At 38.6% G+C, this 18,183-nt stretch overlaps 1 protein-coding gene across 1 annotated transcript in view; it reads right to left on the reverse strand.

Annotated features, from left to right (window-relative positions):
* C6 (complement C6) overlaps positions 1 to 18,183 on the reverse strand; it is a 61,979-nt gene that overhangs the window by 22,357 nt on the left and 21,439 nt on the right. Inside the window, exons 7-9 of the mRNA XM_008262156.4 lie at positions 13,727 to 13,927; positions 6,993 to 7,233; positions 1,069 to 1,191 (exon numbers count right to left, since the gene is read on the reverse strand). Of these exons, the coding sequence (XP_008260378.3) occupies positions 1,069 to 1,191; positions 6,993 to 7,233; positions 13,727 to 13,927 (565 nt within the window). The remainder of the gene's footprint in view (positions 1 to 1,068; positions 1,192 to 6,992; positions 7,234 to 13,726; positions 13,928 to 18,183) is intronic.

Consider the following 18,183-nt stretch of genomic DNA (forward strand, 5'->3'; position numbering starts at 1 on the left):
ACCATGCGGTCAGATATAAGAAGCTTTTGCAGGAGGGAGAGAATATGTTTATTATTGGTGCTTACAGATATTCAGGTAGAGAGGTTTACTGATAGGTAGGTGGGTTGAGCTTGGAAGAGATATTTGGCTTGGGGATTAGGATGTGAGTGTGAGCCCATAGGCAGTGGCTGAAACTCTGAAGGAATGCTATCATTCTATAAAATCTGACCTGTGTTTTCTTTCCTCAGTAGTTTGGACTGGATTTGCTTTCTCTCTGTCTCCCTTTTCCAAAGTCATCTTCCACAATCAATGAACAAACCCTTAAATCACTCTCATCACAAAACTTGATGTGTGTTGATTTCGGAATTTCCTTTTGTTCTGTTTTCTTCTGCCCATAGTACTTCCATAGCCTTCTTTGAAACGTGTGTGGATCTCTCTAATACATTTACCAGTCTGTATTTTCTTTTCTTTTTTTTTTTTTTTAAGATTTGTTTACCTTTATTTGAATGGCAGAATGACAGTGAAGACACAAAAAGAGAAAGCTGGTTCACTTCTCAGATGGCTGCAACAACTGGGTCTGAGCTGGGACTGGGCCAGGCCAAAATCAGCAGCCTGAAACTCCATCTGGGCCTCCAATATGGGAGGTAGGGGCCCAAGCCCAGGCACAATCGCAGGGAGCCAGATCAGAAGCAGAGCAGCGGAGACTTAAACTGGTGCTCTTACATGGATATTGGTGTTGCAGGCAGTGCTTAACCTCCTCTGTCACAATGCTATCCCCATAGTGTGTATTTCTAATAGTAGATTATATATTAGTATTTTGTAAGGTTCTTAATAAGAAGGCCTGGCTTACACCCATATTTACTTCACATTGCCCAATACTGAGTTATGCAGATGGGAAATATCAGTAAATTGTTCATTAAATTAACCTAATAAAATGAAGAAAAGCTTAATCATATCCCATTTTAAATAGTGCTAATGATAGTTTTACTTGCAGTCTCCTCCCCACCCCCACCCATCACAGTGGTGGTACTTAAATTACAGTCAGCCTCAGGACACATCTGATAGACTGCTAGGAAAAAGTGCTGTTACCTTCATATTTCTCCGACAGCTTGTTAGTGGTGCACTGGTGATGCACTTTTTTTTTTCGTAAAAAAAAATAACTTTTTCTTGTTTCAATTGAGACACAATTTTTAGCTTCTTCCTCTGTTAAACCTAATGGAGTACAAACAGAGAAAAGGAATATGAGGGTCTGGTCACTTCTGGAGCTCCAGGTCCTATCCGTCAGCCCCTGTCTTCCTCATCCCTAGTAAACAGCTCCCCTCAGATTCAGTCCTGCATGGGTCTGTGATGATCTTGAACTGAAGGGGTGTATGTGGGTCCCTGCCAGTAGTCCTTCAATGCTAAACCATGAGGCCACTGTGGCCCGTCCCATGGGGATGACACTGGCCTCTCCCCATTACTGGCTTCTGGCTACCATTCAACACAATGAACCTCTAAATTTGCCCTTCCACTGGCACTGCCACTGTACTCAAAAGGTTAACATGTTCTGTTCCCCATGGAAAGGCCTACTTTATGGGTCACACCTGACTCTATTTGTTTTCCTGATCATCACCTGAAATGTAAACATTTTTTTTCTTAAAACATTTATTTTATATATTTGAAAGGCAGAGTGACAGGGAGAGAGAAAAGTGATCTTCTATCCTCTCCAAATGACTGAATTGGTTGGGGTAGCCCAGGCCAAACCCAGGATCTGGGAACTCTATCCAAGTCTCCCACGTGGGTGGCAGGGGCCCAAGCACTTGGGCTGTCTTCTCTGCTTTCTCAGGTGTGTTAGCAGGGAGCTGGATTGGAAGCAGAGCAGCTGGGACTTGAACCAGCACTCTGATATGGGATGCCAGCATTACAGGCAGCGGCTTAACCTGTTGCATCACAACAGCCCCTGAAATGTAAAACTTTTTGTTCATCTTTCACTCCCTCAACATTGATCCTCATACTTCTCTGTGCCTTCCCCGTTGGCTCAGCCGCTCACTTCACCCTTCCCTCTCAAACCTTCAATGTTAACCTCAGGACTTCTGACATGATGACCCGTGGACTCTTCTCAACCTCCCCTCAGGTCGCTCTCTTTATCTCCTCACCTTCACTCAAGCCCTACTTGATGTCTCCCCTGTTAACAACAGGGAAAGGAGATACAACCTTACTGCCCCCTGGTTCAAGTGTGGGAGCTGGGATGAATTTTGTCCTAGTTACCTAGTGCTGCTTCCATTGAGTGACCCTCCACATCCTTCAAAGTCGCATAAAAGCCCTGTTGCTCTGAGACTCAGGCCATCAGTAAGAATGCCGTTAGTTCTCATGGTTCCTATCCTTTATCAAATGCTGCTGCATCACTGGTTGATAAGTTGGTCATCTGGCTCACTCCCATTACAATGCCCATGAACACTCCCAATGGCCTCAAAACCTAATGTGTAAGTGGACGGCAGTGCAGTGAAATAGATCCAGCATATTTGCAGGGTGAGTTGATCCTGGAGTACTCTGTGGGGAATCTGTTTCCTTTTCCTTAACATTCTAAGACACACGACTCACATCCAGATCCTCTAAAATTAAAATCCAGATCTTCTGGTAGTGAGTTAAAATACAAGCACATGAGAGAAACAGCTGTTCATGTTGGCTCTTAAACACCATGAAGCAAAATGCTTTACCAAATACTGACATTTGGGATTGCCAGTTATGCTAAGGAGGAAGAGTGTTTCCAGAGCTTAGGCTGTAATGGGATTCGATGCTGAAATGGAAACCTGAAACATGGATTGCTGAGAAAGAGGCTGGGTGAACATGAACTGAGTTTTCCTTCACAGTTGGACACATTTGAAGAGATGCACTGCTAGTTAGAGTAGGAATTACATGATTTGATTACTTCCTATTTACTTTGCATCTTCAACTCTATGAAAATGTGGCTGTTTCAGTGTTGCTGAGAAAATGTGGCTCATGGTTCACCTGGAAGCATTGTTTTAACACTAATGGGTCAGTTAAATTTTTAGACCACGCAAGGAACTTAAAGCAGTATGGTGCACAACTCCTATTCTTTTGTTTTATCATTTATAATCAGCTAATTAACTGAACTGTGAGGCATAAAATATTATTTTCTAAGGGCTAAAAGTAAAACCTTAAATCTTAGGATGGATCTCTCTTATGGTATTAGACATACAGTGATTAGAATATTAGGGCTGTATCAAGCCTTTTATTCCCTACCTCTGCCTTGTTGGTTGCTGTCTGCCCCCTCCCCCCCAACCTGCGTTAACTATGGAGCTACTGGATGCTGCAGCACCTGACTTTCAAGCCCGTGTGTGTCTCTGCTGTGGCGCAGGGGTGAGCAGGTCCACAATGACCTCAGCTGTTAAGACTGAGCAAAGCAAAATCTTAGTCCAAAATATCATACTGATAAATAGTGGAGAGAATTTTCTTCATTTCCAAAGCAGAGTAGATGACTTCCCAACAAAAGGACTTTAAAGTTACCATCTTGCATGTTATATTTCGGTTGTTTAATGATTTTCCTTTGCTTTCCACATTGTTTCTTCCTTGCACACTGAAGCAATGTCAACTTTATTTAAGGTTTTAACTTGTGTGTTGAAGGGACATGGAACAACAGAATAAATCAAGGGATGCAAGCAAAAAGCAGTTTATTCTTTGTGGAGAGGAAGTACCATGAAATAATCAAGTCTTTTTTTTTTTTCAAAACTATTGACAATGGTATTATTCTTACTGAACAAAGCATTCTATAGAAAAAACAACCTACATTATAGCATTTATGGTTGGGTAAAGGGAGAAGTAATAGGGAGAGAATTTGGGGCTGGCATTGTGGTGTAGAGGGTAAAGACACTGCCTACAAGAGCAGCACCCCATATTGTTGCTAGTTTGTGTCCTGGCTGCTCCACTTCTGATCCAGTTCCCTGCTAATTGCCTGGAAAAAGAAGAGGAAGACGGCCCATGCTTGGGCCCTTGCTGCCAACTTCGGAGATCCAGATGAAGCTCCTGTGTCCTGACTGTGGCCTGGTCCAGCCTTTGACATTGCAGCTACTTGGGCAGTGAACAAGCAGATTGAAGATCCCTTTTGTTTCTCCTTCTCTCTATAACTTTTTTCTTAAAGATTTATTTATTTATTTGAAATTCAGAGTTACACAGAGAGAAAAGGAGAGGCAGAGAGAGAGAGAGAGAGAGTCAGTCAGTCAGTTTTCCATCTGCTGGTTCACCTACCCTGATGGCCACAATGGTTGGAGCTGTGCCTATCCAAAGCCAGGAGCTTCTTCAGGGTCTCCCAAGTAGGTGCAGGGACCCAAAGACTTGGGCCATCTTCTGCTTTCCCAGGCCATAGTAAAGAGCTAGATTGGAAGTGGAGCAGCCAGGACTTGAACCGGCACCCATGTGGGATGCCAGCACAGCAGGCAGCGGCTTTACCTGGGACGCCACAGAACTGGCCCCTCTCTATATAATTCTTTCAAATAAGTAAATAAATCTTGAAGAAAGGGGGAAAAAAGAAAGAGAAGAGAGGAATCTAGAATATATATTTTTATCTAGAGAGAGGATACAGAAAGTTAAGCATACACATTAGAGAATTCTGTGTTACTGTATTTGTTTCTGTTTGGGTGTGCTTCACCTAACCACAATTAAAATTGCACAGCAATGTAGCGACTGAGGGAAATACTCACATATATACACACATATACAGAGGTACTGAATATAGGAATACTTAGAAAATGAGAGTATCAAACATACATTTCTTACTGAATAATACACAGCATACACACACACATGCTATTGCTACAAGGATATTTTAAAAGTTTGTGGAAAAATAGAATTAAAAGTTAAATTTATTATGGTGTGAAAAACTTGTCACCACATTTCCTTCTTATTATTTCTGTTTGCTTGAGCCTTCAAGTTCATCTGTTCTAGTTATAAACTATATAGTAGGTTATTATAAATTATAGTCCCCCACTGTGCTATAGAACACTAGAACTTACTTTGCTGAACTCTAGTTTCACATTCATTTAAGTTTCCTATCACATCTCAACCTCTCCTTCTTGCCTTTATTTTGTATATGTATGTGTCAACTCCCACCTCTGTTTAGAGATAAAAGGTGAGAATGTTCTTTTAGGAAAGCGTGGTCATCGCTGTTCATTTGGGATGGTTTTCCATTGTTGAAATGCCCGATGATTGATTCAGGATTTACACAACCCTTTACGTGACCTGATTTCCAAGTGTTTAAAAGTTTTGTTTTGAAGCCGGTGCCGCGGCTCACTAGGCTAATCCTCCACCTTGCGGCGCCGGCACACCGGGTTCTAGTCCCAGTCAGGGCGCCGGATTCTGTCCCGGTTGCCCCTCTTTCAGGCCAGCCCTCTGCTGTGGCCAGGGAGTGCAGTGGAGGATGGCCCAGGTGCTTGGGCCCTGCACCCCATGGGAGACCAGGAAAAGCACCTGGCTCCTGGCTTCTGCCATCGGATCAGCGCGGTGCGCCGGCTGCAGCGCGCTGGCCGCGGCGGCCATTGGAGGGTGAACCAACGGCAAAGGAAGACCTTTCTCTCTGTCTCTCTCTCTCACTGTCCACTCTGCCTGTCAAAAAAAAAAAAAAAAAGTTTTGTTTTGAAAGTATGATGAAAGCTCATGAAGTGGGAAATGCTACTGGACCACAGCAGTAGTGAACAGAATAATTTCATGTGAAGGGTGAGATGAAACCAAGCCAAGGGCCAGAGATTTCCTCCGACCATTTTTGCTTAGCATTAATATTGAGGCTATGCACAGTGGTAGGCGACATCAGATTCATTGTAGGAGCATTGCTTCAATGGAAAGGTTAACTGAAATGGAGTGTAAGGTGCAGGCAGCACGGAAACCCATTGCAGCGCAGACCTTTGGGATTCTAGTAAACATATCAGGTGAAAAAAAAATAAAGCCTTCTTACAGAAAATTCTTCTGAAATGTATGTATCTTATTTCCTCTCTTAGGAGGTTGCATGAGGGACGTCTTATCCCTAAGGAATTAGAAGGACCCAGGGCAGCCATAATAGATAGTAATGTTTATCACAATGAGATCTAAGAACAGAGGGTCTGAAACTCAAGTGGGCTCAGGGATGGTCTGATGTGTTTTCACATAAATCCTTGGTTTCTTTGGTTTAAAAGTTTAACTCTAATTTTCTTGGGAGAACTGGTGAGTTTAGTTCAGATTACCATACAGTTTCCTGACTTTGTTTTCAAGAACCACATGACAGGTTATCAGAAGGGCCCAGTGTCATTTTATGCAGGACCCTGAAAAAATTATGAAATGGTGCTGAACCTATAATAATAAGTAATATTTGTAATATAAGATACTGCTTTAGAAACCAAGATGTTTGGTTTTATATATCACTATTTTATATGCAGGCAGGAAAATGTCAGCTGTATATTTCAAGTCATAAAGTTCTAACTTTTTCTCAAATAAAAGTGCTTTTTACCTTTGAATTTTAGTTTTATTATCACATTAACTTAGCCCCTTGTTGAGTTCCTAATTGCTTTTTCATCTTATTCATTGACTTGTAGTTAAAAAAGGATTGGTATTAGATTTGCTATAAATTATTGCTCTATAAAACTATCTCCTGCAAAAATGCTATAAGTAAGCTATCTTGAGAATAGCTTTGATCCAGGACAAACTTTGCCTTCCTTGAGGTATTGACATGCATTTTATTTGTAGGTAGCCACTACCCTGTAGCCTATAATGCTTCCAGATATCAGGATAGTTAGAGAAAAACATGATGCCCAGTCATAAAGGAAGAGGCTTATCAACCTCTCACATCTTTTACGGTCCTAGTTTTCTAATTGTATTTATTAGAGTATATATATTTTTTACATTTCTTCATATCATTTTGAAAATGGAAGTAAGATCTAAATAAAGTCAAAGAAGAATATTGACTAGCATAATTAAAATGACAGGAAGAGAAAAAATGTATTGAATGCTGTCATATTGGTTAAAAAAAGTGAGGGACAGAGAAAATATACCTGAGTTCTTCAGTTCTTCACTGCTAAATTGGTAGAGGAGGTCATATACTCCCCCCAGGGAGCCGGAGGCAAAGTAGTGAGTCCCAAATTCGTCAAATATCCGGCTGTACAGAGCTGAGTTGTATTCCAGAGGCAGATGGTTAAGTGCCTTCAGAAAGACATCAGAAAGCTGCAAATCTTTAGCTTTCATTGTGAAGTTTAAGACTTTTATCACTTTATGGATCCTGATAAAACTAGAATCCTAAATGGAAGAGGAGAAAAGAGTAAAAAACATTGACTAAAGGTAATGAAAGCTTGAGGTATCAAACATTTAAATATCATCAGCGTGTCATTATTTTCATTCCTATCATAGTATTCCAACAATTGGAACTCTCTATTGGATGTTCTCACAGAATTATAATTTCAGTTCACTTTGCTGTTTTATTTTCCTGAGATGTTCAAAGTGCCGAGCAGATAAGAGTCTCAGTAATGTAAACTATGTGACTGAAGCATATGTTCTTGAACAAAGAGGAGATCAGTAATCAGAAAAGTCAATTTTTCTCTGATTGCCACTATGGCTGCATCCCTACTGAGTTTTTATTCTGAATGCCTGCTAACCAAAATAATTGAAAAAGGATTGTGTAAAATTTCAGCTGGAAGTTTGGCAACTCAGATTCAAGTTGCAGCATTGTCACTAACTGGAAAAAAGCATTTTAATTCCCCAGACTTCCCTTGTCAAATGATAAGATGAGGTCTGCTTACCAAGTGACATTTCACACTCCTTTTCAACTGTAAAAATGCTACAATTCTAAATTACTTGAGAGGAGAAATTTAAATTATTTCTGTGCTATTTCTTTTACCTCTATGTATAAGGATGTGAGATTTTATTTCCTTGTTTTATTATTAGGTTAGTTTTTGATTAGATGATTGGTACTATGATTTAAAATGTCAATTGCTAAGCTTGTTCTATGCAGCCACTAAGATTTATGAGTTCATCCATGAAAATTGTCTGCTTTTTACATTTAATTAAATTGTAAAGATTTATTTTTTTTAAAGGTAGAGTTACAGAAAGAAAGAGATACAGATAGAGATAGAATAGAGCTAGAGCTAGAGCTAGAGCTAGAGATCTTCCACCATTCCCTAAATAACTACAATAGTCAGGGCTGGGCCAGTCCGATGCCAGAAGCCTGGATTCCTTCCAAGTTTCCCACATGGGACCCAAGCACTTGGGCCATATTTCATTGCTTTCTCAGGTGCATTAGCAGGGAGGTGGATTGGAAGTGGAGCAGCCAGGACTTACATCAGTGCCCAAAAGGGATACCAGCATCACAGGAGGTAGCTTAACCCACTATGCCACAACCACTACCCATTTTTTAAATTTTATGTAGTTTATCTGATCTCTCAATTTTGACAAATTGTAATATTTGAGTGATGGTAACAGAATGAGATCCACATTTTAGCATATTAACTTTATTGTAACTATTAAATACTCGACAGGCATGTCCCGTATGCTGTAAGTATGGAACAAAATGACTAACATAACAGAAAATAATCACAAAGATTGAAGAAAGTTATCATCCATCTTCCTTCTTTTTCTTTCTCTGCTTCCTTCATTTTTATCTTCTTGTCCTGAATAAATTGAATAAATTTCTCAGCTCAAGTACTGAGGACACAGAAATGAACAAGGGAGACATATTTTATACCTTGGTGGAGCTTATATTTTACTAACTGCATATTCTATTTTTAAGTTTAATACTAGAATTATGTGATAGGACCCTAAGTTTTAAAAGCTGGAGGGTTGTGTGATTTTGGTAAAAAGCTCACTCTCTTTGTATCTGAAATGCCCATTCTGGGAGCTTTGAAGTATCCAGTTTGCTTTTAAAACTAAGACAAGAAAAATACAAGTTAAGCTTTGGTAACTTGGGACAAATACCTGCATGTGTTTTACCCATTAATGCTGCAACTGGCTTTCTTAGACCAATAATCGCATATGGTAGATTACTAGCTAATAGAGAATCGATTACAATAATTTGTGAGATCTCAGTTTATTTTCATCATATATTTGTAGTTTCTATTTTGTAATATAAATCAGAAGAGCCCTGAATCTTACCCAGTTAAGTGAGGAAATTCGTATTTTGCTTTCAAACAGACTATCTGCCCAGCAGTGTGGAGTTACATCTACGATTGACTAAATACATAAAGCATTAAGCTTTACTGAAGGGGCTTGGATTGATTTTAGAAGACTTATGGCTAGCACTCCTTGAAGCTCAGAAGAGGTTGCAATTGCATTTTCTATTTAGAGTGAGATTTCCTTTTTTCTCTTCAGATTTAATCAAAGATAACAGTAAGGATATCAAGCTGAGCCACATGAAGCTGGCAATCTTGTAAATAAAAAATGATTGAATAACAACAATTTGATATCTTCCAACCTGACACTATGTATAGTCCTGATGGTTTCACATTGGGCAGAGCACTCAAGGATCAAACAACTGTTTATTTACAGATAGAGATTTCACAAATGTTCTCTACCATGTCTGAAACATTTCTAAGCCCATTCTGTGAAGCAAGTCTTAGTGTCAGTAATGATACGGCTAGGTATGTCTCATTCAACATTTCCATCTGCCTCCTGTCTTTGCCTATATTTTCACATAGTTAGCTCCAGTCCTGGATGCTCTATCAGAGTGAACTGGGGAGTTTTAAAAAATAAAAGGCTGAATTGCTTGCCTACCCCTACATATTCTGAATTCTTAATTAAAGGAAAGGCATGGATTTTTTTTTACTTCCTAGTAATTATGAGTATAATTTGATAAGTTTGGAGGGCTCAAATTACCCAAAGCCCATTAAAAACTGAGGTGACAATACATATTACAAAATGAATTTAATTATCATTTTTTGCTTATCATCAGAACTATTATTTTTTCTGTATTTTCTGAAATGATGAATAAATGAATGCATAATAAGCATCTTTGAGAATAACATAGGAGATAAGAATAAATAGACAAAAGCTAGATAAAATGAGTTTAACGCCATCTCTAGCATCTTCTCAATTAAGCTCACTGAGAGTCATTCAGTTCCTTGGACTTCGGTCGAGTGCCTGCCACACAGTGGATGTTTGATAATAACTTCAATTTGTTCATCTGAACAATAGTGTTAAAATACCTATTCTGACTACCTTTTAAGTTTCTTTAGAGGATAAATGGAAATCTCAGGAAAATTATCTGTTAAGTACTCTAAGGTCTCATATAAGTATACCTGAATGGATGAATGATAAATGATGAGGGACATCCTTGTAAAGGCAAGAGGAGCCATGCATGGTAACCTCCGGTTTCTGGTTCCATTGGCTCCAGTGTTGGTGCCTCTGTATTTTTTCACTTCCTCCCTCTCTGATTCTATGATTTAGGGCTCATTCTCCCTATTTACCTCTTGGGAAAAGATATTATTTTTCACTTTATGTTTCTGTGTGGGAGCAAACTGTTGAAATCCTTACTTAAGGTATACTAAGCTGATCTTCTGTATATTAAGATAATCGAAAATGAATCTTGATGTGAATGGAAGGGGAGAGGGAGTGGGAAAGGGGAGGGTTGTGGGTGGGAGGGACGGTATGGCGGGGGAAGCCATTGTAACCCATGAGTCATACTTTGGAAATTTATATTCATTAAATAAAAGATAAAAAAAAGATATACTACTACAATAATAATACAAAATAACACAGAAGTAGTGGTTGTAGGAGGAACAGATGCTATTTTAAAAGATCTTGGTGGGGCCAGGGTAATGATGTTGTGGGTAAAACTGCCTGGGGCGCCTATTCAAATCCTGGTTGTTCCACTTCCAATCCAGCTCCTGGCTAATGTGCCTGGGAAAGCAGAGGAGGATGGCCCAAGGCCTTGGGTCCCTGTACCCACATGGGAGACATGGATGAAGCTCCTGACTGTGGCCTGGCCCAGCCCTAGCTGTTGCAGCTATTTGGGATGTGAACCAGCAGGTTGAATATCTCTCTGTCTCTTCTCTCTCTCTGCCTTTCAAATAAATAAATAAATCTTTAAAAAAATTTCTAAAATTTTCTAATAGAAATCTATTCCCTAAATCATTTAAGAGTTGTAAGGCATATTCCAAAGATTTGATATGCAAATACTAAGGGAAAAAGGAACAGATGAGGAAAGATTAACAGAGGAAGATGTATCTTTACTTTTTGAAAGGATTCCTTCAGTTCCTAGAAAGATTAATGGGAAAAGTCCAATACTTTAGACATATCCTAAATTATATTTATATATATTTTTTAAATCAAAGGAAGACCAGCACCATGGCACAGCAGGTAAGGCAGCCACCTGAAGTGTTAGCATCTCATGTGGGAGCTGGTTCAAGTCCCGGTTGCTCCATTTCTGATCCAGCTCCCTGCTAATATGCCTGGGAAAGTAGTGGAAGATAGCCCAGGTGCTTGGGCCCCTATACCTATGTGGAGGACCTGGAAGAAGCTTCTGGATTGTGCCTTTGGAACAGCCCACTCTGGCCATTTGGGAAGTGAACAATGGATCTCTTTTTCTCCCTGCCTCTCTCTCTAACTCTGACTTTCAAACAAAATAAATCTTTAATAAAAGGTTTTAAAAAATCAAAGGAGAAAGCAATTAGGAAAAATAAGCCTTGATGTGATTTTTTTTTATCCTATGCAACAATGGAAATTAGACTACTGTCAGGAGAAGAGAAGATGATATAATCTTTACAGCTCAGGAAAGAGGCAAGAAATTTAAGACATACAATCATCCTTGGTATTGGTGGGAAATTGTTTTTAAGACTCCCATGATACCAAAATCTGAGGATGCTCTTGTCTCTTATATAAAATGGCAGAGTATTTTCATGTATCCTAAATATATCCTCCCCTTCCTCTCTTCCTCCTCCTCCTCCTTCTTCTTCCTCTCTCTCTCTTTCTCTCTCTCTCTCTTTCTGAGAGGCACAGAGAAAAAGTAAGCTCTTATCTGTTGCTTCACTCCCTAGATGGCTGCAGTGCTGGGTGGGGAGATGGCAAAGCCAAGTCAAGAACTCAGTCCTGGTCTCCCACATGGGTGGCATAAAGCCAACTGAGCTATCACCATTGCCTCCCAGGGTCTACATGATCAGAAAGCTGGAATCTGAAGTAAACTCAGGAGTCAAAACCAGGTATACCAATGTGAGATGTGGTTGTCCTAAGCAACATCTTAACTGCCAAGCCTGATGCCAGCCCCCTCTCACATACTTTATTCGAAAACGTATTTTTTATATATATTAAACCATCACTAGATTGCTTGTAATATCTCATGCAAAGTAATTGATATGATAATAATGACAAGAAAAAAGTTTATACATTTTCATTATAGATGTATTTTTTTCTAAAATTCTGTCCATGGTTGGTTGAATCCATGGGAATATGAATATGGAGAATCAATCACCCAAAGATTTGAAGAATAGCTTGCAGGTATCCTAGCTGAGGAAAGCACTAAAAGAACTGAAAACCAAATGAGAACAGGGATCTCAGGAAAGTGAGGAAAAGAGGAAAGGAAGCGATGCTGAGAAAAATGTGTGTGTGTGTGTGCGTTCACACGTGTGTACATGCATTCACACACTTTACATATGTATAAATACATAAAGTACATAAATATAGCACAAACATACTATATAAGCTACAAACTTGGAAAGTGCCAGTATTACATGAGGAATCTAAAAGGGAAGATAAGTAAAAATAAAATACAAGCTAACATACATAATATAAAAGCAAACAGCAATCTTAGTGATGACTTGGAACACAACAGTTTTGAACTATCTCAGGACAACTGGACCATGTGACACTAGTGGGGGTGGGTAGGGATGCAAATGTATGCTCAAGGAGAGGGGAGATGGCAGGTTGGAATAGGTAAGGAAAACATCTTTTGGGGGACCATACATGCTACTTAGGGTGTTAAAAGAAAGATATAGCTTGAGTTAGGCTTGTTAATTACACAAAGAATATAAAGTATAGCGAACTTTAAAAATGATTAGAGGAACAAAAGACTATAGATATAAATGTGACAAAAATAGGAGATACAAAGAAATAGGAAGTGGCAACAAAAAATAAGTATGAAAAAAAGTGGAAGTAATGTGATCAAATGAGTGAGTATGCTAAATTGTTAGAATTTAGCAAATTACATTTCAAAAAGTCATTATGCATGGCATATAGGAAACATACCTACAATAATACAACAAAGATAAATGAAAATAAAACACATAAAGTCAAATATAAAAAGGAGCTATCATATACATGATTTCTCTAACTTTTAAAAATAGGATACAACAAAAATAAAACTATGAATGTTTGTTAGAAATGCTACAGATAAGATATCAAAACTTTCCTCTTGTTGCATGATTGCTGGTATTGGCGTTAATTTTCAAGAAAGAATAAAAAGTTTGGCTGGCACTGCGGCTCACTTGGCTAATCCTCTGCCTGTGGCACCAGCACCCTGGGTTCTAGTCCCGGTTGCTCCTCTTCCAGTCCAGCTCTCTGCTGTGGCCCGGGAGTGCAGTGGAGGATGGCTCAAGTGCTGGGGCCCTGCACCCGCATGGGAGACCAGGAGGAAGCACCTGGCTCCAGGCTTCAGATCAGCGCAGCGCACAGGCCTAGCAGCCATTTGGGGGGTGAACTAATGGAAGGAAGACCTTTCTCTCTGTTTCTCTCTCACTAACTCTGCCTGTCAAAAAAAAAAAAAAAAGATTTAAAAAGAATAAAAAGTTTGGGAACCATTTTTAATTACCTTTTTGTAGGAGGCTTGAATGGCTTGTTTGAAGGCAGAATTATGTCTGACATTTCTACTTTTCTTGGAGGAGTAAAAAATTGGGACATAAAAAGAGCTCTGCCCTGCACCCTGTGATGAACTTCGTTGATTTTCATTCTTTTCAAGACTAATTAAATCCTTATAGAAATCCGTTTCCAAGTCATCTTCTTCAGTTTTTACCTGGAGGAAAATCCACATGAAATAAAACATAACTTAGGAAACACAGAGCTAGTCATGAACATCTAACGCATGGATCATTCATCCATTCATTTATGCCCTCAACAATCTTTGAAGACCATTTTGCTACAGAGCAGGGACTAATGTTAGTTCCTCAATTCAGGGAGTTTGTAGGTTGGTTAGGGAAAGAGATGATCATAAACACTTAATTCAGTATGGTAAATGTTATGCTGTGAACAAGATGCTACCGATAAAATATAATCCCAGAAAGGCAAGTTTGAGAACATCTACCTCAAGTGAATGACACTTAAACTGAACTTCAAGGGGCAGTAAGTAGTGAGGCCTGGAATTGAGTCCCCAATTCAGCTTCTGATCCAGCTTCTTGCTAATGCATGCCCTAGAGGCTGCTGATAATGGCTCAAGTACTGGAGTCCCTGCCACCCATCTGGGGGACACAGATTGAGTTTCTGAAACCCAACTTGGGCCTCATTTGGGGAGCAAATCAGCTGGTGGAAGATCAGTCTCTCTCCCTGATCTTTTCTGTTGCTTTGCCCTTTTAATAAGTAAGCAAAATCTGAAAAATTGTTTGCAATGGAAAACTCTCTTCTTGTTTTATAATATTCAATATTAAAATGCACTGAGAGATAAACCATATAACCATTAAATAACTTGTGTTATTAACCAAAGAAAGATAAAATAACCCAGGTGTAAAATATTATTCAACAGTATTTTAGTTATCAATAAAAATGCCCACAAAATGAAACTCTTAATAAATAAATCATGTTATCACAAACATACTGCTCACAAAGAAAGTTTTGCCATATTTATAATTTCTTTGAAAAACTCGGACTACAAAATATTTTCTTTGTTAGCTCTCATACAAGATAAGATATATTACTGTAAATAAAAAGAGATGAACATGTAAGGAGAGAGGGTCTAGGCACCCAGGGCAAAAACTCAGAAAAAATCTGACCATAGGGGGAGAGGGGCAGTTTAGAAGTGAGTAGTAGTAAAAAATTAAATTAGACTCAGAAATTGGGGCTGAGTCTTGTATGTCCTGCTGGAGTATTTATATTTAGTTTAATGGCAAAATTTTACATATAGTAAGTTCTTAATAACAGAATAAATGAAGAATTGGGAGTGTCACTGTGACATGTGTTTTGCCAAGGTTAGGTTGCAAAGATATTCAGAGAGTAAATCGACTGAAGTTGTGGATTAAGTAGACGTCGGGGAGAGGAGGGAGGGTGTAAAGCGGGATGGAATGCTGTTCTGTGAATGGAAGTTAGAAATTAAAAGGCAACTTTTGGAAGGAGCAAGGTGGGTTCTTTCATTGGGGTGCAAGGAAATTCATTTTCCTACATGACACTGACAAGAGCCTGGAGAAAATATTTTCCTGCTGGTTTTACATATTATTGTCCATGTGCCAGCTGGGCTTACCCTGATTATCTGTGGATTTGGTGGACAGATAGCCTCCTGGTGGCTCAATAAGCATACAATGACATCCATTTCTGTTTCTGAAGAAGAGAGTTGAGGGACATGGATAATGGATGGTACATGGTGGCATCTAGTTCCCTCAGAGTAAGGTTAGAGACAAAACTTGGCATTATGATTTTCCAATGAGATGTGGGGAGGATCTGAGGGCTTTCAGAGATATTAAGATATCTAGGTAGGTCGATACATTTGTAAGAGAAGTCCAGTGTTGGAAACTGCACTCTGCAGTTGAATGGTGACAGCTGGGAGCAAAGCAGCAGCACCATGGGAAAGAGAGGAGAATTTCTAAGTATGTGATATAAGTGTTAACTGGACAGGGACCTTATGGTTGTTGAGTCTGAATTTAACAGTTGGAGGATCCCTAAGGGATGTAATTCTAGTGTTATTGCAATTGGTCCTTCATTTGAAAGTCCTCACACAAAACACAGAATATCAAGTGTGCATACACATAACTCTGGTTGAATTTAACACATTGATTACAAAGATGGGGTAATGGCTAAGGACTTTTTAACTAAATTGATGGACTTACTGACTTCACTCTACATGTCTCTTTCTAAGCCCCATAAGCAGATTCAAGTCAAGGACCTAACTGCTGCTTTCGTCAGGAACTTGGAAAAAAAAAATCTCAAATGATCCTCCTATTCGGACCTAGTTCTGGTTCTAGTAACCATTAGTTCTAGTAACCATTAGTTCTGGTAACCATGCTTGTCATTTATAACAGACCCACATCATTTTCTTGCCTTAATAATCTTTTATACTTTTTCTAGAGACTGAAATCTGACTTTAGGTTCATACTTTCCATGATTAGTTTCCCGTTGCCCTCTACCAAAACCCCCAATGCTAGACACTTCCTGATTGATCCTTGTGTTGTTCATCATTAGATTACTCCATTCTTTTTTTCTGGGAACACATGAAACCTTGCATTTTGTTGCTTCCTTCGGATAATGAAATGTGAGTATAAGTGATATGTCACTTTAATGGTTGAAGGGCAATGTCTCTTTCTTTATTTTTCTTTCTTTTTTTTTTTTTTTTGAAACTCATAGAACAATGTATCCAGATAGAATCTCACAAGTTCTGGAGTTTCCAGATGACTACCATGAGCAGAGTTCTTTTTGGCATTGGATGTGTAGTACGGTGTCACTGTTTTAAGATGTTGACATCTTAGATTTATTATCACAGTATAACCTAATCCAGCCTTATTAAAAAAGTTCTCTACCTGGAGTTTGTTCCATCATATATCTTACGGTATCCCTTTGATCTTCTATTGTGACACCTGCCCAGTTGCCTTCTCTACATTCCATGAGCTTCTGCAGTCTTTGTGTACTAGCTAGCCCTTTATTTCATCTATTTCAATAAGTTCTAATTACACAAAAAAAGGAAATCAGATACCCTCTAAAATTCTCCTTCATTTTTTAAAAATATGATAAAGCTTAGAATTGCACAGACACCTGCTAAAGGCATGAATAAAGCAATATATGTCAGTAAAATATAGACTAATATCTTGTGACCTTGATTTGGTCATTTCCAAATCATTGAAGAAGATTTCTTAGCATTTGAATATTATTTAAAACTCAGTGATATATTGTTAGAGATTAACTCAGGTAGCTTCTAAAGTTGGATACCTTTTAGGACTATACTGATAATGAAAGGAGTCTAATTGCATGTGAATGAGGATTTTCAGGCTGTATTTCCCAATTGAAGTTGCCATCCAAGCTTGAATTACTAAGTCGTGTGGGTAGCCCTAGTCATCTATTGGTAAACATTTAACAACCAGCTCTGTAAGAGGGGAAAAAAAATATAGCATTTATCTTTACTATAGTGTATAATATTGCTGCTATGGTTGGTGTTAAGCTACCTATGTGATACCCTGAATTCAAAGCTGGGAAAAGATGCCCAGTAGCAAACTATAGAATATTTTTGTGTTACAGACACAATAGATGTAAAGAACTTAAAAAAGATAATGACAAAATGGTAAAATGCAAGAAACAATTATGATGAGATACATTTTGAGTAGTTATGACCTTAGTGTTTAATATAATGTGTTCAATTTTACTATTACCTATTAAATATTTAATAATGCTGTTTAACTGGCTTGCAAAATTTTTGAAAATTTAACAGTTGGCTCTAGTGAGCCAGAAGAAGTTGCTAAATTTATACTACTCATAAAGCGGTTCTCAAAAATCATTGGACCTGAAATTATCCTTAGCATTCAAATTTGTATGCATGGATGTCACCATTAAAACTATATACTTCCTGTTTTTTCTTGTTATAAATTAAAATAATTTGATTACTCACTTTAGCGCAGGAAGTGTAGGGCACGGGGGTAGACTCTGGGAGTAGACAGAATGCTATTCATTGTCATTTATTAAAAACAAAGCCAAAATGAAATAAGGAAAGTGAGTGGAACTACTTCTTATACTGACTCATCATGGTATTTCTTTAAGAGATGTGTAATTTTTCTATGTCCAAATTTCATAATTATCTAAGAGCACTAGTTATGTAGGAGGAAATGCTGAATAAATCAGTTTATCTGTGTGGGGATGTTAGAGATGTATGGTTGAGAGAAAATCTGAACTTGTATTAGGGAAACCAGGGTTTGAATCTCTAATTCGGTACTTTCTAGCTGTTTTAGGTAACCCATTGTGCCAAAGTCAGTTTTCCTCTGTAAGCTGACAATAACAGTTCTCACCTCACTGAATTAGGGAAAGACTTAAAGTATACAACAGACAATGAAAATTGTTCATTTCCTCTTCATTCTGTCCCTTCAT

The sequence above is a fragment of the Oryctolagus cuniculus genome, chromosome 14, assembly GCF_964237555.1.
Source record: "Oryctolagus cuniculus chromosome 14, mOryCun1.1, whole genome shotgun sequence".
NCBI lineage: Eukaryota > Metazoa > Chordata > Mammalia > Lagomorpha > Leporidae > Oryctolagus > Oryctolagus cuniculus.